Source organism: Melospiza georgiana, chromosome 2 (genome assembly GCF_028018845.1).
Source record: "Melospiza georgiana isolate bMelGeo1 chromosome 2, bMelGeo1.pri, whole genome shotgun sequence".
In the NCBI taxonomy this organism is placed as follows: Eukaryota; Metazoa; Chordata; class Aves; order Passeriformes; family Passerellidae; genus Melospiza; species Melospiza georgiana.
Window position 1 is genome coordinate 86,891,093 of NC_080431.1, and position 20,026 is coordinate 86,911,118.

The window sequence follows — 20,026 nt, forward strand, 5'->3', positions numbered from 1 at the left end:
CACGTGATGAAGTACTACCTTTTCCACAGCTTCCTGAAAGCACAGTTTAAGGTTTAATGTAATACCAAATATTCCCTTCATTCTTTAAAAAAATGTTTTTGAGCATACCAACATTTTATAAAGGCAAGCAGTGCTATTTAGGCACAGATAATCCTTTCATTTCCCTGAAGACACCACAGTAGTTTGCCATTTTGCAGTCATCTAAAGCATGCAGAGTAGCCCTGTGAGGTGTTCACCAGTCCTTCACAAGGCAACAGCAGCTAGGGATAACAATGTTAGCCCATCAATCTAAAAGAATGAGTTCACACACTTGCAAGTTTTAACAAGTCTACAGCATAATTAAGGCACGGGGTAAGAGTATAAATAGACGCACTGAAACACCATGCAACAGCAGTCTGAATGGGCTAGTTTGCAGGCATTCCTGTTCTCTCAGAATGGCTCAGTGGAAGCAATCAATCCTGTTTATGATCCATGTCAGTGCACCCAGTCTTTGGGATTTCGAAGAACCTCCAGCATTTCTGCTTCTTTCGAGCTCTCTGGTGGGTTGTGCATGTATTCCCACCTGCAAGGAGAAGGGAAACTCACTCAAATGGTCCAGCTCGCAGCCACTTCTCCTGCACCAGGCGGTGTTTGGACTGGAGTTGTCTTTTCTAAGGATGCAAAGCTACATACACAGTTGATACTCTTGGCTGAGATGACAGATATGGTTACAAATCACAAGTTCAGTAAAAACAAATAATAATGTCACCAGGGCAGATGGGAGAAATGTTAGCTTCATCTCTTTACCAACTTTTGAAAAATCTGGAAGGACAAGGAAAAAGGAAAGAGCAGTACCCCTATGTCCCATAAGGCATGCAGGTCTATTTGCAAAAATCTTGTAACAGTCTCTTGTGACACACTAGTATAACTAGGAAGAGGAACAAAAACAGGAACCCACAGAATTCTGACGGTGACACAACCTTTTTCCAGAATCTCAACTGGAAGCTCTATGAGTCTTTGTTGAATTTTGGTTTTAAGAACAAAAGTGGTGAAAGATCCCTTTTTTCATTGAAAAAGCAATTGAAAGAGACATGACAGAGAAAGGAAAGTGTCAGCAGTCACAGAGAGATGGGTACATTCTCCTTCCATTTTGCCCCCCAAGGAATGACCCCTTCATCCTGTGAAGTGAGCTAGTTACATTGATGAAAAAAGGCAAACCCAGACAATCACCATAATTATGTCAAAACATAGAACGTACACCACCAGGTCAGGGATACATCAGGTGTTGTCAGTGGGATAAAGATACATGGTAAGAACAGCACTGCCTTCACTCCCTAGCAGAGGGAGGTTCACTAGTGAGTTTTATGGAATTCATGACAGGACACCCAAAAGCAATGGGAATAAATAGTAAATGGCCAAATTTCCTGGTGTGACAAGCATAAGCAAGATGGGTTAAAACCTAAAAGCACTGTTAAAAACAGTATTTAGCCAAGCAACTGAGTAATAAAATGGCAGGTGAAATTTACTGTTGATTGATGTGATGGACACAGAAAAAGGTTGCACACAGATTGAGTTAAATTTTATTGCCCAGAAAAGACTTTGGCATTGTAACAGCTCTATAAAAAAACCCACCTCAATGCTGAACAGCAGTCAAAACCAACAAACATAATATTAGGACTGTGGAAAGAATAATGAATTAAAATATTGCTATGCCACTATAAGTCAGGAGCACACCTGCATCTTGTATCCAGATATGTAGCTTACATTGTCTGTTCCTTATCCCCAGTTCAGAAAGGGCACAGTAAATTTAAGCCTAGCAAAAGTGGCAAAAGTATGAAACATCAACTGACAAAAAAATAAAAAGAGCAGGAAAACAAACTGTCAGCCTGGAAAACAAACAAAGAAAACTCCCCAGAAGCCTTGTAAAATAAAAATTGTTATGGAGAAAATGGACAGGAAGAAAATAATGTTACTCAGTGAGAAGTCAGATTAAGTCATCAGGTTCAAGTAGAAAACAAAGAGGTACTTTCTCATACAACACACAGTTAGTTAAACGGTGCAGCTCCCTGCCCCACATTTGGCAGGACTGCCAGAGGCTCTCATGGTTTCTAAGGGCTACTAAGCAAAAATCCATGGAGCGAGAATAATAAATCTATCAAGAGGAACTAAGCAAAAAAACTATAATTTTTTTTGCCAGAAAATCTCTATGGAGATACTACTACTACTACATACTACTGGAAACTAGGTGAGTACAACGGAGATGCAGCTGCATATGCAGAATAGAGAACTGTACTTGTCCAGTTATTGTACCAGGCATGAACTCGTCACTGTTAAGAGACTAGAGACCAGAAGAGACCTTGGATTTAATCCTATGAAGTATTTTACTAAGAACAGTGTCTGCTGCAACTCCACATAACCACACCCTTACCTTGCAGTCAGTGGCAGAGACATAAGAATGCTTTCGATTCTTGATCCTGGTGTCAGAAGGCCAAACTTTGTACCTCTGTCATAAACCAAGTTGAACTCTACATACCTACAGGAATGAAGAGATGCAACAGAAAAATCCCTAGTTTATTAGCAGAAGTTGGTTGTGCTTTCTTCAAATGGCAGACGTCAAACAAAACCAGCCTGTTTTTCTGCTGAGTTGGCGTCAACTGTTATGTCAACTGTTCTGCAGCATCCTCTGCATAGGAATGCAGGTGTGACCTTGCCACTCCACAGAGCACAGGGAGAAGTGACCTCAGGTAAGAGACTAGAGCAGACCAACTGTTCTAAGGAGAGCAGTCTGCAGGCTCCTATGCTGTACTGTACTCCTCCCAGGCCTCAGCCCTGCTGGCAAGCTTGACACTACATTTACCTTGGTTCTTCTCTTTGTGGAGATGTAATAAAGAGGCCTTAAAGGTACTGAAAATAACCAGAGAAAAAATTCTACTGTGCAGTCCTCCATGCTGAAGGACACATAAGTAGCAAGGCCAGAACAGTGTTTCCTGGTTCCTGGGATGATCTAGAAACAGCAAAAGTCAGACAGCTTCAGAGTGCTGGCTGGGATTTGTAAGTGATGAAATAGACCGTTTTCTGCTCCCAGCATAGGAACAGAGCTGTGACAATTCATCAAGGATTATCTCGAGAGCCAATACAGGGTGTTTGTACTTAAAGATACAGGAAGGGAAAAGCTCTTATTCATGTGCAGAAATGGAAAGCTTTACATAGCCCCATAAACTGCAAACAGACCCAGGGAAATAGACAGACCTCAAGAGCTGGTCCTGGCTGCAACCTAGAAAAGTTATTCCACCTTTTAAACTTTGCAGGTTTGCTAAATCCCATCCACAGGCTGGATCCTGAAAGCCCAATGTTCCCAAGAACAGTCCCACCAAATTAAGGATGCTTGCTTAAGTGACCAACAGCTGCAGGCCAGTGATCTGAACTTGAATGCTTACACTCTTTCCATGCCAGTCTCACATTTCTCTGCAGAACAGGCAGAAACTAAAGACTCTAGTTAAGCACAAAGCATAGTTTCAATTCTCCATACACTCAAACAGTCACAGGACGTGGAGAACAGAGTACAACTGTATTGACCAATGTACTTAAGCTTTTGCAGCATTAACAGTTGGTGACATTAGACATCCTCCTAAGTATTTTACAGTAGCCTTGGACCATGCCAGAATAAAAAAATCCAACTCTCTGTATTCTTTTACAGGTATCCTCAATTCCTTTACAGGAATTTCAATGCCAAGATCAGATGGATCAGATGTATGTAAGGAGCTGAAAGAACTCAAGTACAGTTATTCCTGACTTTCTGGGGTTTTCCTGCATTACTTAATAGGAAGCCACCATTCTTTTACCCTTAGCTCCTCATGTGACAGAGCAGCCCTATATACACTACCTCTGGGCTGCAGGAGAGGGCAGGATTCAGGACATGAAGCACACCCACACCCCTTGGCCTGTTACACAGCAAAAGCTTCTCTTGCTTTTTGAAGGAGTTGAAAAGAAATGGTGGCGCTTTGTTTGGTTTGCTTGTGTTGCAACATGGGAGAGTGGGAAATGCCTTCTTTGCACCCTGTTTAGCAATCTAGCACTGGATTTCAGAATTAGTTCTATGCACAAAAATGCTTAAATTCTTGGTGAGCTTTTTTGGCCCACACAACCTGTAACCGTGAAGAACTAGCTCATACTTTTTTCTTGCCAGCCCAGTCCACCTCCTGTGTATACTTTTGTTCCTCCAGTACTCACCGTCCTCTCCGAAGCTGTTGCCATAGCTTTTCCTCTGGTGTGAAGGAGTCATGGCAGTGCTTTTTCACAATGGGAATGTAACAAGGCACAACAGCTTTGGCACAACTCTTTACAAACTGGAATACTTCCTCCTTGGAAGGAGAGTCCACATCATCAAAGAATATGCCTCCAATCCCTCTACGCTCACCACGGTGCTTGATATAGAAGTAGTCGTCACACCTAGAAGCAGTGTCAGATGATTACTAATATGGTCCAGAGTATTCAAAGACATGAACAGTACTCCAAAGAGCTGCATGCTGCAGGACAGAACCAGTGAAATACTGCCCATAAGTCAGTTTCTGCAGGGCTGGGTGCCCCACTGTTTCCCTGATGCCCAGAGGCAGGACAGTGCAGCATCACCTGGAAAGCACTCCTGTGTCACTTGCAGTAAAAGCTCTGATTAAATGGTCTCTGTAAAGCTACACATCACCACAAAGTCACTGAACACCCTGGCAGATGCGTCCATGTGGGTTAATCCAATTCATATCCTCAACCAACTCTGAACAGAGACCTCTAATTTCGAAAATTTCAAAACTGAGGGCTCTTGACAGCTTCCATTCCCAGCATTATATGTAGTTCTCACATTATTTGGACTTTCATATGAACTCAGACTTGGAAGAGAATTTATTCTCTTTGGCATCCAAGTAAAAGAATTTTCTTCATCAAAATAAAAGTAAATTAAGGCCCCAAGACCAGATAAGAAAGCAACTGTCATGGCACCCTTCCTTGGAAAAAGGCTTTTTAATAGTTAAAATTTGAAAGACTGAATCATTATAGCAGTGGCTTTTCATGACTCATGTTTAAGTTTATAAATGAGTAAGGACAGCTTATCCTAAAAGCAGTCAATCTCTTTTGTATTTACAGGGAGTATTTAGTTGTGAAATTACTGTAACTTGAATGACTTAACTCCATCTTTCTTATAATTCCTTGCTTGGGCATGCAAGTCTTCATATGGAGGAGAAAGCAAAATGAAGTATGAAGCAGGAACTATCAACATCAAGAAAACCTGGCCTTCCATTAGGACTAGTTTTCCATACAGGACCAGTTTTCCATATATCCACAATCGTTCTCAAGCATTATATATGGCATGGCCATAACAAGAAAGACATAGACATGTAACAGATAACCTACTCTATTTTTTTATTCACGGGGATAATCCGTGTTTTCTATTTTATGATAGCAGGAAGAGTTAGGGAAAAACACCGAGTCAGAAACATAAAAGAGAATAAGCCTGACAAAAATCTTAAATCTAGATCGGCTAGACAGTGTGGTAAGTGTAATAATGTTTTTCTTTAGCAAAGTGGGAAAATGTCTCCGACCCCCTGCAGCTGGCATTGCAAACCTACTTAAGCAGCAAAGAACCAGACCATTAAGGTAGATTCTCTAAACTACCATGCAAAAAATCCTCCGACAGCAAGACTGTAATCTCAAGGCTCTACAATATGTCTCTCTACTAAGTGGTTGCCACCCAAACTACAACACCCACTTAATCTCCTGTCCTCAGACAAGACCTAGTAGCTTACAAAAGGGTACCCCCACCTTCCTGCATACACAGCCTGTGGCAGATAGGATTATCAGACACAGAACAGCAAGTTCCCACTTAGCAGTGGAAGATCCCATCACTTGTATCTCTCAGCTCAAGAACAACATTAAAAATCTGCATCTTAGAAAATGTGCTGAACTCCCAGTGAATGTGTCAACAGAGAAAAAAATACAGCTTCATCAAATTATGAAGCTTCTACATTAAGGACAATGTCCTTGACATACCTGGAAATTACCTGGCTATGAAGGCCAGACTGAAGGCAGAAAAACAAAAAGGAGATTTTTAAAACTGCTGTGATGGCCCAAGAGCTCACACTAAATCATGCACATTTACACGAGTTCACTGTAAAGAGAGTTTGTGCAAGTTCAGAAGTCTTATCCTAGTTTAACACCAGAGGCTAAAAGGAATTTTATCAGCTTAGTTTTTCTTTGGGCTGTAGATTTATGATCCCAGCTGTCAGCCCTCAGACTTGAAAAATCCAGGATTCTGTAAATAAGGTATTTCTTTAGACAACATTTTGTCCCAGTACACTTCTGATTTTCATTAGGGCTTTCTGATACTTTTCAAAAGGCATCAGAACCTACAGTTCCTAGTGTACACTTAACTGCCAACATCCAGTGCTGCTTTCTGCTCCTCCCAAGCACACCTTTGTCCACGTACCATTTCTTGTACTTGGGATACAGCTTTAGATCATGCTTGTCACAGGCTTCTTTCAGAGTCTTGTGAAAATGAACAGCATCCTCTTCATTCAGGTAAGTTGGAGTGAGGTCAGTCCCACCACCAAACCACCACTGTTTAGTTCCTATAGCAGAGGCAAACAGCAACATTTTTCTTTTAAACTTCTGAACAGCAACTTGTTGCTAGTGGTTCACCAAAAACTAGCATCTACTTTTACAATACAAAACAACATCATTTTTCAGCGGTGTCCCTAGACTTCAATAGTTAAAAATTTGACTACAAAGTAGTGCAATGATCAGTGACTTCAAGAAAAGATGACACAAAATTCAGTGTAGTGAAAACCATTTTGGACTACTGACCCTGACTACAGGACAGCAGTTTCACAAGATGGGCTGGTGACTCTTGACATACCTGGGAGCAAACTCGCACTGGTTCTTGATCTCTTACCCTGCCATGCATTCACACTTCCTTGGGGCAGAGTCAGACATTTCATACAGTCTTCATTGGACTATAATCCTTACCATCTGCTTCTTCAATTTCAAAGTATCTGTAGTTGAAGTGCATGGTTGGAACATGAGGATTCTTTGGATGGATAACAGAGCTCACACCCATGGCGCAAAAAGGCAGCTTCCCTGGATAAAAGGATGCACAGGAAAAGCTCGTCAGTTTTTCAATAAACTTCATTTGTTATCATTTAAGGAATATCACTATTTTCCCTTAGGCTCCAAGCCACAACAGGAAAGTGTCTCATACTGGGTCACCCATCATTATTAGTCGGTGGGCAAGTTACTTCTTATCCATACACTTCTGTGCACCTAGCTCAGCGATTTCTTTGGTATTTGTTCTAAAACGTGACAATACTTGGGAAAACCCACCAGATGAAGACTACTTAAAACATAAGGCACTGCTAAGGCTTTCTACCACCCCCAGTCCTCACAATTACCCTTTGTTACACAAAGGTGTGTTGAGTCCCCTTTAGCCTTCAGGTGTTGTTGGTTTTCTCCCTCCACCTTTTTGGTACATAATTCCTGCACTGTTTCACTGTTGCACTAGAGACTCATTATTGAGAGGCCACCTCTGCCTACAATACATTCCTCATTGCAGCAAGACAGACAAGCACTCCCATACCTGGCTTTCTAGGGATATGAAAGTCCACCAGTCAAGCTTACTGATTAGAAATCACTATGATACAAATGAAAACCTTTGAACTTTCATCAGTCTTGCCTTCCTCATGTTCTGCTCAAAGGCCAGGTTGCTTTCAGAGTACCTGAACGGGAATACTCAGGTCAACACGTCCAGGTTCCCCATCCCAACTGCGCGATAGACGCCTTACCGTCCTTGGCCTTCAGAGACTTCCCTCTGCTTCGCATCTGCCGCGCTGCTTCCTCGGACAGGAACCCGGACACGACGGACACGTTCACACCCGCCTTCTCGAAGACCTCGCCATCCTGCAGCACGCAGCTGATGCCGCCTCCGCCTGCCAACGCCAGGCTCCAGGTCAGGGTCACCGAGGGGTGACCAAACCCGCGGTGCCGGTATCCGCGGTCTCCCCCGCGCATCCCCCGTACCTTCCTTCCTTTCCCAGCTGTCAACGGCGAAGGAGGCGCCGGGGTCCAGGTCGGCCAGGGCGCGACACATCTCCGCCTGCGTCTCCATGATGAGCACCTCCATGCGGCTCCGCAGCTCCCGCCGCCGCCGCCGCAGCTCCCCGAGCCCGCTCACCGGCGGCGCCATGAACCGCTGCCGTAGTTCCTTCTCCTCCTCGTCCTCCCGGGCTGCCGCCAATGCGGCTTGCCGCCGCCACAGCCCCAGCGCCAGCCCCAGCCCGCCCAGCGTCCCTGCGGCCGCCAGCGCGAACCGCCGCGCCCCCCGGCTCACCGGCCCCGGCAGCGCGGAGCCCAGTGCCCGGGTAAAGGCGAGGGCCGGCGGGCCACGGGCGGCCCCACGGAACAAGCGCGCTGCCGCCGCCATGACCGGCACTGGCGCCGCAGTGCCGGCGCGGCGGGGCGGGGCGGGGCGGGGCGGAACGGGGGCCGAGCCGGGTATGAATTTGTGTCTGCCCACGGAAACGGTTAGGTAAAGTCCCTCTCAGATCATCTAGTCTGGTCTGTCGTCTATCACCCCATTGTCAGCTAAACCACAGGGCACTAACTGGCACGTCCAGTCTTTCTTTAAACACCTCCAGGGACAGTGACTCTACCTCCTCCCTGGACGTTCCAATCCAATGTCTAATTACCCTTTCTGTGAAGAAATTCTTCCTAATGTTAACCTAAACCTTCCTTGGCACAGCTTAACGCTATGTCCTCTCGTCCTGTCGCTGGTTGCCTGCAAGAGAATGATTGCCACCTGGCTACAACCTCTTATTAGGTAGCTATAGAGAATGATAAGATTATCCCTTAGCCTCCTTTTCTTCAGGCTGAACAACTCCAGCTTCCTCAGCTGCTCCTCATAAGACTTGTCCTCCAGATCCTTCACCAGCTTCATTGTTCTTCCTTGGACCTGCTCCAGCACCTCAATGGCCTTCCTGAACTGAGGAGCCCTGAACTGGACACAGTGTTTGAAATGTGGCCTCACCAGTGCTGAGCACAGAATCACTTCCCTAGTCCTGCTGGTCATGCTATTTTTGAAACAGGCCAAAATGCCATCGGCATTCAGCTGGCTCATACATGTGTGCAAGAAAGCCCATCCACATTGACTGCTGTGAAAGAGTGAAAGCATCCCGTAACCCTCCCATCTGGATCTGGGCTGCCCATTGTGTGAGGGTGCCGTGACAGGGAGAGCCATCAATGGATGCAGCACTCAGGTGCCACACCTTGCCTGGTGCAGCTTTGGGAGAGAGCGCTGTGCTGTCCTTGTACCTGTAAAACATCTCTGCATACTGCTTACAAATAACCTGATATTGTTGGTGCAACTACGTGGGGCTGCAGAGTAATTTTGTGAGTAATGGCTTGTGCAGGGCCAGCTGGGCATTGCTGGAGTAGGAGTGAAGTTGTATTTTACTGAGCTGTCTTGTGAACCATGCAACAGAATTGCTCTTCTGTGTATGACATTTCTGATTTTCTACTCATAGTAATGAGTTTTTAGATCTGAATAGTTTGTTGGGACCACCAGTTTTGTGCCATAGGATTCTTTCCCGTGGATCTTAGAGGGCACATGCTTATCCTTTGTTCTTTCTAAAGTTGAAGCACGTGTTGTTTCCTAATACAGTGGAGGAACTAGACACAAGGGTAGTGAAAGGGTTTTGATCTCACTGCAATTACAGAGACATGGTGGGATAGCTTGCATGACTGCAGTGCTGTCATGAAGGGCTATGCACTGTTTAGGAGAGACAGACAGAAAGGTGCGTTGGTGGAGTTTCCTCTCTGTGAGAGAGCACTTGGAACGTATCGAGCTCTGCCTTTGGGTGGACAACAAGCAAGTCAAGATCGCATGGGTAAGGGAAAAAGGGCAGACTAATAGAGGTAACACTGTTGTGGGTGTTTGCTACAGGCCACCTCATGCAGGAGAAAGTGCATGAGGTCTTCTACAGACAGCTTGAAGCAGCCTCATAGTCACAGGCCCTGGTTCTGGTGGGGGACTTTAACTACTCTGACACCCACTGGAGAAACAACAGGTGACAAAAGTGATTAAGGGTCTGGAGTATCTCTCTTTTGAGGAAAGGCTGAGGGAGCTGGGTCTGTTCAGCCTTGAGAAGAGATGACTGAGAGGGGACCTCATCAGTGTCTATGAATAACTGAAGGGAGGGTGTCAGGCTCTGCTCGGTGGTGCCAAGCAATGGAACAAGAAGGCATTGAGTAGAAACTGATGCACAAGAAGTTTTACCTGAACAGGAGGAACAACTTCTTTAATGTGACCAAGCATGGAAACAGGATGCCCAGAGAGTCTCCGTCCCTGGAGAACTGTCTGGACACAATCCTATGCCATGTGCTCCGGGATGGCCCTGCTTGAGCAGGGAGGTTGGACCAGATGATCCTCTGTGGTCCCTTCCAACCTACTCAGCCTGTGATTCTGTGAAAATGAGAATTCAAAATAACAAAGAGAAGGTCTGTGTACCTCCAGGTGTTGAAAAGTACTGCATAGCACAAAAATGGCTTAGCCCTGCAAAATTTGCACTTTGGTATGGGACTGTTCCTTGGAAAGAGTAATCTGGTATTTCTGAACTGTTGTGAGTAGAAAAGTTGTCCATTTTTTTAAAGGTTGCAGAGTTCACAAGTTAAACCAATTGCTGCCAAGTTGGAATTCTAACTATTTGTTGCTAATAATTTCATGTTGTAATCACCTGTTGTTAATAGTTTTCCTTTACTTACCTGTTCTTGATGGTTAGAAATCCCCCTTTGTTGAGTATCACCCTGCTGCTTCCTGGAAGATGGCACCTGGGACTGTGAGGAGGAGGTGACATCGGGGTTGGCATGCAAATGAGGAAACCCCTCACCAAATCCAGCAGGAAAAACCTCTAAAAATAACGAGCCGCCACGGAATTAAGAGATTGAAGTGATGTCTAGACGTGAAGAACAGAATCCAGTGTCCACTAAGACCTTATTTTACCTTTCATACTAATCTAAAAAGAAAGAGGAACCTGAATGTCAAACTGAAAAACCAGGAATCTCCTGGTGCTCTCGTGAGGATGGAAGCCCCAGCTCTGCCTGCATAGCAGCGAACACAGCTGCACTCTTCCTCCTCCTCCGTGCCACTCCTGGGAGCAGCGGCGGCATGAGAGCGGCCTGTCGGTTCTTCCCGCCCAAGCTGCTTTTTAATAAAGGCATTAAAAAAGGAGAAATATCTCCTGCCCTATTTATTTCATTAACTGATTTGCACCTGTACTACCAGAGCATAGATCAGTTTCAAGTATGGCTCTGAGGAAAGTGTGGAGGTTAATCCCTATTAAGGATTTGGGCTTCATTATCTGCCTCTTTTCACTGCAGATGATTTTTGGAGGTAGTGTCTGTCTGTATAAAGTGATAATCTTTGCTCAAAGGCATAGTCCATGTTCTTATTTCTGATCTGGTTCTTCTCTTTGGCAGCAGAGGATGCTGTGAAACTTCTGAAGCTCTGCAACAAGGAACAGATCTCAGCTTGTCTCCCTGAGCTCATCTCTCTTCTGCCATCAGCTGGAGAATATGATCCCTGATGAGCAAGGAAACCCGACCCAGTGGAGGTAGGAGTGAATGTGTTAAGAGAGGTCTGTGGCTTGTAAATAGCTTGGAAGTGCATAATGCATACTGTTTAGCATCAAAACGTTTAGATGTATTCAGTTGATACAATTCAAAAAGAAACTGAGCTATCACTGCTAGCCCTGGATAAAGAACTGTGGAAAGAGCAGCCAAAACCCCTAAGATGGTATTGCCCTTCCAGGCTCTTCACTGTAGTAAGCTCTGCTTTTTCAGTAGGTTTATTTTAGACATTATTAAAAACAAATAAATGTCGGGGCCAAGACATGTAAAACACATTCCCGCTGATGTTGGTGGGGTTTTTTCTGTACTAGGTTGAATGCAATCTTTAATTGATAACATCTGGTAATTCAGCTGGATGGGACCTCTGGAGGTCTCTAGTCCAGCCCCAGGGGTTCACCATTCTCAGTCTGGATGAGGTTGTGCAAGGCCTTCCTTGTCCAGCTGCAGTTAGAAAAACCTCTTTCCTCGTTTTTCCTGGGCTCCTGCTTCAGCGCTCCACCACCCCCACCTGAAAGAATCTGGTGAGAATTTCCTTTGCTGCAACCACATTGCCAGATCAATGTCTTGGTCTTGCTGGTGAGGTTTAGAAGCATGACTGCTTTACACACTGGGATCGCTCAGGCTGGATGCAGAAGCCTAGTCAGGCTTTCACTCTCTGTTGGTGGTGAGGAGAGACAGAGTGTAAAACACTCACACTCTTTCTGTGCTAATACTGTCATGTTAGCACCTTGTGAGGACCTCCTCTCTGGCAGCACATTAAGGCTGAAATGTCAGCCAAGTACTGATGTGTGTGAGATGCTCAGCAGTGATACAAGGTAAAAAAATGACAGCTCACATTTTGATCTGCTTTTGCAGTGCATAGCGTGTGTAGGGTATAGGGTAGGTCTTTCTGTGGAAGTACTAACAGGAGAGGAAAAAGGCACTTGGAGCTTAGCTTAGGGCCAAGACTTAAACCTGGAATTGGTCTTGCATTTACCTGAATCTGAGGACATGTACCTTTTGCTTTTTTAGACAACTACATGAAATCCCAAGGTTTTGGCCTCCCTTAAAATCTCCATGTCAGTTTTATAAGTTTGACTGAAAATACACATGGTGAAATGACTTTGAACATTTTGTTTCTTAGCGTGTTGTCCATTTTCATACCTGTATGTGTTTTGTTGTCAGGGTCTTGCAATAGGTTTTGTTTTCAGTGACAGAAAAGCCATTTAGATTTGCTTTGTAGTCAAAACCTTTACTGGTGCAAGTGAGTGTAATTCTAGAGAAGGTTGTAAGGCTACAGTGATTTCAAGTAGATTTGAAGAACTGGACTTCTATTTACAGTATTATGTAAGGTGACCTCTTATGAAGAAAAGAATGCTTTTAATTTGTTGTTGTTGTTGTTTTTCCCTATACTTTGAAAAGAGTTCTGAAGCTTCTCTGCTGCTGCTTGTATTTAGGTGTCATCTACCTTGGTTTTATTTTTCTTTCTACTGAGAATATATGGATAAAAATTATATTAACAAAAGAACAAGAGACACTGCATGTTCTAAGATAGCAAAGCATGATCAGGTCTCATTCATACTGAGACATGCATATGCTTTCACTTAGGCTGTTGGATACTTTTATTTTGAGTACTAAATTAATGCAGTTGATTATCAGAAAATAGGAAGAAAAAGATATGTTGAGAACCCAAAAATTCCCCATCAATTGGCATTTATCTTACTTCTGAAATTGAAAGAGCCATTTTCATCCACTTTATCACACAAAGCATTGATTGTGACTTCAAAAAGATTTTGAGGGCTTGCAGTTAGATAAGTACTCTTGTTTAACAGTCATCTCAAAGGTTTTGCATGATACTACAAGTTGAATTAAGTTATTACCTGAGTAAAACAGTGAGAGAGAAGTGAAAGCTTTGGTGACTGAGCTGAAACAGTAGGTGACATGAAGGTTGCAAGAGAAAGATGAAAACCTTTCTTTCTGCATGTGTTATCTCAGTAATTTGTCGGGATGGCAGATTCATAGGAATCCTCCTTTTTTTTTCTTCGATTTTTTAAAATGCAGGATTGATTCCTCCAGGTGTATGAAGGAAAGAAAGGATAACTACAGAACAAGAAGCTGCTGGAATTCTTTCAGGCTACCTCCTGGGAGGTAAGAGGAATTATGCAGTGCTTTAGGAAAACCTTTCTTCCATTATTGATTGATCACTTTTGCATAGTTAATAAAAGAGAAGTGAAAAAATGAAATATAGAGGTTTGCACTAACAGGCCCCAAAATGTGCCTGCATGCAGCCTCCCCTGGAAATGTGCCAGCACTCCCTGTGATGAGATCCATTGTTTTCCCACTTCCTGTGTGCCCTTCCTTGAGCTCTGCCTTCAGATTTGCTGTCACACAGCACCATCTTCATAAAACATTAGGAATTTTCCCCAGCCATGGCTATTGCATATGTGACTTCATCCAGAAGAAGCCAAAGCATGACCTCTCTCCCAGGTTTCCAAGGAAAGGGAAACAATGGGCAGAAGTGATCTGTTGGCAAGAATTCTTTCTGTGTTACTCCCCTGCCCCAGTGTTGCAATTTTATTTTTTTGTAGCTGTTTATACACACTACATGTAATGTTTACTGTTATGAAAGTCCATCCAGCAACCAAAATACATTGCTTTTTGTCCTCCTGGAATAATAGCTACATGTTTTTATGGTTAAGCTAAAGGACTGGCTGGATTAGCTCACAGGTCTTGAGAGACTTGTGTCTGCAGCTAGTTCTGAGTTCAATTATACTACCACATACATTGTGGTAGTATAATTGAAACTTCTTTTCTGTCTGACCAGCTCAGGATTATCAGGAAGACTAGAGGCAGGGAAGGGTGGGATGCATATGTTGAGAAGCAGCAGGAGAGTTTAGGGCAGAAAAGCAATTTCTATGGAAAAAGGTGCTATGCTCACTCTTGCTGACAAGGAAAGTGACCAATATTAAGAATTGTGGACAGCACACAAGAGGGCTTTGGTGGTCATTTTAAAGCTGGCAGTTTGGGACTCATGATGATCCCTGGCTCAGGCATTTTTAACCTGGTACAGTGGGACTCATTCACTGTCTGGTAGAACTGTAGGCTTAATGCACCATCTTTAACTGACCCTTACACTGTACTGCAGGGATAAGTTCAGGAATTCAATGAAAAAGAAGATAAACTGTTTTTCCTGCTTTGCCTCCAGAAAACTAATGATAAAGCCTGCTAAGTCCATTATTCACTGTCAAGTAAGAGGTAACTCTTTCCTCATGCTGTTAGTTGATAGAAGTTGTAACTCCAGGTTTTGCCAAGGCCATTATTCAATTACCAGATGAACATCTGACCTGACTGAAAGCAAGCCAAGTCCAAAAGGAAATGCCAGGAAGCAGAAGAATAAGGCACAAAACTTCAGCCAGATACGTTCTCAGACTAAGTGTGTTTTCATTTTAGGGATTTCATTAACCTTGTGTGATTGATCTAGTAAGTGACTGTCAACAGGTCTCTCTTCTAAATGCTTGTTCAGGCTCTCTTTAGAATTTTCTGCAGCTAAAAAATCCTCAGAAAAGCAGCATTGTGATCTGTACAGCTTGTCTAGAACACAGCTTCTCTTAGCATCATTGATGGCTTCTTATTCTTGAATATCTGAAGAGACACTGAAGAGTTTCTCCTATCCATGCCATCAGACCTGTCTCTGCATCATAGAGGATCATAACCCTTTAAATCCTTGCATGGTGACCACTGTCCCCATCCCCAAGCAAAGGGTGTGTCAAGAACACATTGCTTACCCATGAAAATGCATGTGTTTCTCAACCTGAAATTTCATCAGCAGGCTAGTGGATTCCTAAATGAACTCACTGCCTTCAGCAGTTTTTATTCTCTCAAAACTCTGAAAGAGTTTTGTTACTCCCTGTTCTTGTGTCTGGTTTGAAAAGAAGCACTTCAAAAGGCCAGTTGGTAAAAGTCATGGCAGCTGTCAGATTGCAGTCTTGCCTAGTGAATCAAAACCTTTTGAATCACTTCCTTCATTGCCTGAATTTCTTAATCTTTCACCTCACATTGGTTTGGGTCTGTGGATGAGGCAATGTCACCAAAGTGGAAATATCATGCCAGAGATGAGCCTGAGGACTGCAGAGACAAGTCTAGGCAGGAGTGCTGGAGACTGGGCTAGAGTGGAGAGGTGGAGCAGGCCCCCTGCAGATGGGGGTACTTTGAGGAGAGCAGAAGCAGAGAGCAGAATTTTCTGGGGAAAGATTGGGATAGTTTTTTCGGACACAACAAATGTTTTTTAAAAGTTAGTTTTCCAAAGCAGGCTGAACTCCTGCAAGGGAGCTCTCTTGGGTAACTGTGGGTTGCAAAGACTGAAATGGATTTGAGTCAGTGTATTGAAAACCACAGAAACAAATTCTAACTGATGCTAGACCCTGTCAAGAGCTTACTCTGTACAACTCCCTACCAGCGATTTCAAAAATGTTGATAAGGTGTAGGATGTTGTAGGGCAGCTGCACCATCTCAGCATTAGACTTCCTTTTTTGTCTATTTATAAAAGTTGGCCTTCTTTCCAGGGCCTGCCTTGTCATGAGTTCTGTGGGATTTCATTGTCTTTTCAACTTTTAAATGAAATGGAATGTGTTAGACAATACTGGATCTTGGCTCTGCATTATCTTTCCCTTCTGGCTACTTCTTCTGTTTCATTTTTTTCAGTGTAATAAACTCCATAGCACTATCCTGATGCCTTACTTCCCCTGTTCTTCAAAACTGCCTTGAAAAGCCCTGGCTAGACTGTCACATGCTCATCACTGGTTTTCCCCATGGATCCCATGTCTGTTGATAACACAAGTCCTTACATTTGTTGTCCTGAGACTACTTTTCATGAGAGAGCTATTTTCTACCCATTTGTGTGTAACAACACTCCTGCAGCATCTCCTCTCCACAAGTTTCAAACTTTTTCTCTCTTCTAGACTTCCCCATTCTCCACTAATGTCAGATATGACCTGTCACCGGGGCATGGTGCCTGCTTTTGTTGTATTTAGCTAGAAGAAGAGATACAGGATGTAGTAGATAGGGTCAAACGCTCGGAAAATCTCGCGATGTTACGGAAAGCAGTAGAGCTCCTCTCCCCCTAACTTCTAGTGATAAGGGATCACCCAAGAATGTAGTCCCCCCTAACATTAGTAACTTTCTACTCCTTACTAACCAGTTACAGTAAAGTAAGGCCCCCTGACGTAGGGAAAAAACTTTCCCGGTATAAAACCCGACGAAACGGGACAATAAAGGTCTTGAACCGTCCAACATACTGGTGTCTGTGTGTGTTCTTGGCCCGAGTGACCCTGGAGAGTTTGGGTCGCCGTGCCGTTTCCTCGGAACCAGGTCACCTCGCCTTGCATCAGAAGGCGACAAGTGGTGCCGGAAACCCGGGATCGAACCAGTGCTCGGGGAACGGGTATCGCCCGGACGGAGGACGGCGGCTGCACAGCTGGCCTTGTGCAGCGGAGGGGACGCCCTCGAATCATGGAAGTGATTGCAAAGGTCATAAGTGAAGTGTGCACACGATGGGGAATTGATTGTAAGCTTAAAGATACGACTCTCGCATTGTCGAGATTGATTAAGCTGGGGGCTATAGAGAGCCCCGGGGATATTTTACACCCGGAGGTGTGGGATAATTGTACGAAAACCCTGGCCGAGGAGACCATGTCTTCGGGCTCGGGGAAAGCCCTAAAATCGTGGGGCAGAGTCATCCGGGCTCTGCAAAAAGCTCGAGAAGAACAAGAAACCTGGAAAGCTGCCAGAAGCTGCTTAATAGCTACTCCGCAGCTAGGGGTGGGGGCAGCGACACAGACCACCCCGGAAAGTGATCAGATTGCAGACGGGGACGTGCGGGGGCTAGGCGCGTCCCACCTCCCCCCGAACCCCAGCCCAGAACCCCCGGGAGACCCCCCAACCCCCCCGTGGAGCCCGCCAGATCCCAGTCCCCCCCCGGAGCCCCTCGACAAAACCGCGGCCCCTCTACCCGTCTCCCCCCCGCCGATTGCCGACCCGACGCAGGAGGCAGAGCAACGGGCGCAGTGTTTTTGGGGGGGGCTGGCGGAGGAGGCGCGGGAAGCGGCGGGACGGTCAGAAACCGCCCGGATCGATACGATCTCTCCGCCGCCGTATGGGCTCGAAAATGGCGACCGACCGCATGGTCAGGGCGGAAGAGAAGAGGGGGAAAAGGGCGGAAATGGAGTCAGCGCGCCTAACATCGCATGCGCGGGAGAGCGGGGAGGGGGGGCGGTCCCCGCGGCGAAGGGTGAGACCAATCAGAGCGCTCTATTCAAATTAAGCCCACATAAGGCAAGGACCTCCCCCAGCAGGAGGCGGGGAGACCCCCGGGGGAGGGAACGGCCCGCCCCCCGCAGGTGGGGGCGGGGTCGGAGCCCGATAAAAAGGCAGAGCAGCCCGGAAGTGCTCGGTCTTTTGGCTTCCGACTCCGACTCAGACTTGAGCCGGGACGAGTCCGAGAGGGAGTTGGGGAGCTCCGGTTCGGATACTAGCCTTAACAGAGGGAGAGCAGCAGCATATAAGGTCTCTAGTCGCAGCGCTCCCGCATGGGTGAAGGGATCATCAGAGAAAGACCGGACCCCGCTTACAGACTGGCGAAAAATAACGATAGCCTGCGCCGAGTACAACCCTTCAGCTAAGTTAGTGTTCCCTGTCCGTGTAGGGGGGGCAGGCGAAAACCAAAGAAGGACCTATTCTCCAGTGAATCCAAAAGAGGTACAGGCGATTATTAAAGCGATTGCAGACAAGGGAATTAATTCTGCCATGGTTAACACACTCATAGACGGGGCTTTTGCGGGGGATGACATGCTTCCCTTTGACATTAAACAGACGTGCAGAATGATTTTTGATGGGGCAGGAATGATTGTTTTTGAACAAGAGTGGGAGGATCAATGCACAAAGGAGCTAGCCCAGATAACGGGACCGGACCATCCACTACACGGCTCCAGTATACAGAGATTGATGGGTAAAGACCCCACTATGATCACCCCCCAGGCCCAGGCTGAGGGATTAAGGGCCCATGAAGTTATGACAACCACCCGGGCTGCCCGAGAGGCCATTCGTTCTGCTTCCAAAGTAGTGGCTAACCCTGCCCCGTGGTCCACCATAAAACAAAGTGAAAGTGAGAGCTTTACTCAGTTTGTGGACAGGCTGCAGGCAGCATTAGATTCCTCCTCATTACCCTCAGAGGCGAAGGGTCCCGTGCTGGCAGACTGCCTACGCCAGCAATGCAACTCAGCCACCAAGGACATCTTAAGATCACTGCCACCTGGGGCTAACATAGCCGACATGATCAGACACGTTGCAAAGGAGGAACACCTTGCTCCCATCCAAGCAGCGGTCCACACTGCAATAACCAGTGTGATGGCATGCCTTGAGTGTGGCCAGGCAGGCCACGTGGCAGCAAACTGCCCCCAGCCAAGGTGCCTATCAGCAGCTGCTCCACCACGAGAAGGAGAACTTAGGGAACCGTGCTGGGCATGTGGGAAGAAGGGACATTTAGCTGAGGAATGCAGATCCGGGCTCCAGGGAAACGGGGGAGGGAGGGGGTGGCCGGGCCGTGTTCAGCCCCCTCCCATCTGGAATGTGCAGCGGCCCAACTACAGCAACCCCCAGTGGGGCAGGGGACCCTCATACCCCATGCCCCCACAGGGAGCGGTCAATTTTACATCCCCACCTACAACGCAGTGCCAGAATTGCACAACACCACCAGTAATGCTTTCGCACCCCCCACTGCCACAAGCCACGCCGGAGTCTCGGGAACAGCAGGGGATGCCCCAGCGTGGGATCCCTGGGTGGCCTTGGCCATGAGAATAGGGAAGGAACCCCTGATGGTGTGGGGGACATGCCGCCTTTACGGCAGTCAGCATCCCCACGTCATCGGGTTTCAGTTCTGGGCAGACACGGGATCAGACTGCACGATTTTTCCCCAAGTGCATTGGCCCGGACACTGGCAATTCAAAGAAGTCCCTCCAGTGAACGGAGTGGGAGGGCAGTCCCGGGCGTGGAAAAGCACTCAGTTGGTGGCTTTAACACTTCACACATAAAAGGGACCAGGAGTGTCAACATCAGCAGCAGCCCTAATGCTGGAAGAAGCACTCTCCTCACGAGAGGGCACCGTGTCAGTCATTCGCATCAACAGCCACGACCCAGTCAAAGGTTACTTCCAGACCGGCAACGACAAAGCGGACGCCGCAGCGAAAGGCGTCTGGACGTTGCAGGAAGCCCTGAAAAAGGCTCAGATCGAGGAGCAGAGAAAGGCAGAGCTGGAGGACGAGAGGGACCCCGGGAGAGACGTGGATGAGGAGCTGCAGCAGGGGAAGCAGAAGCTGCCGCAGCGAGCGACAAGGATGAAGCTGGAGGAGGAGGA

General features: G+C 46.1%; 1 protein-coding gene across 1 annotated transcript; it reads right to left on the minus strand.

Moving 5' to 3' along the window:
* Window positions 1-19: 19 nt before the first annotated feature.
* On the minus strand, window positions 20-8,440 carry CPOX (coproporphyrinogen oxidase). Its single transcript, XM_058044992.1, has 7 exons — window positions 8,038-8,440; window positions 7,803-7,946; window positions 6,991-7,101; window positions 6,452-6,593; window positions 4,210-4,428; window positions 2,408-2,512; window positions 20-562 (listed from the first exon to the last, which is right to left on the minus strand). The coding sequence occupies exons 1-7, from the start codon at window positions 8,438-8,440 to the stop codon at window positions 475-477; spliced, it is 1,212 nt and encodes a 403-aa protein (XP_057900975.1). The 3' UTR covers window positions 20-474.
* Window positions 8,441-20,026: the final 11,586 nt, after the last annotated feature.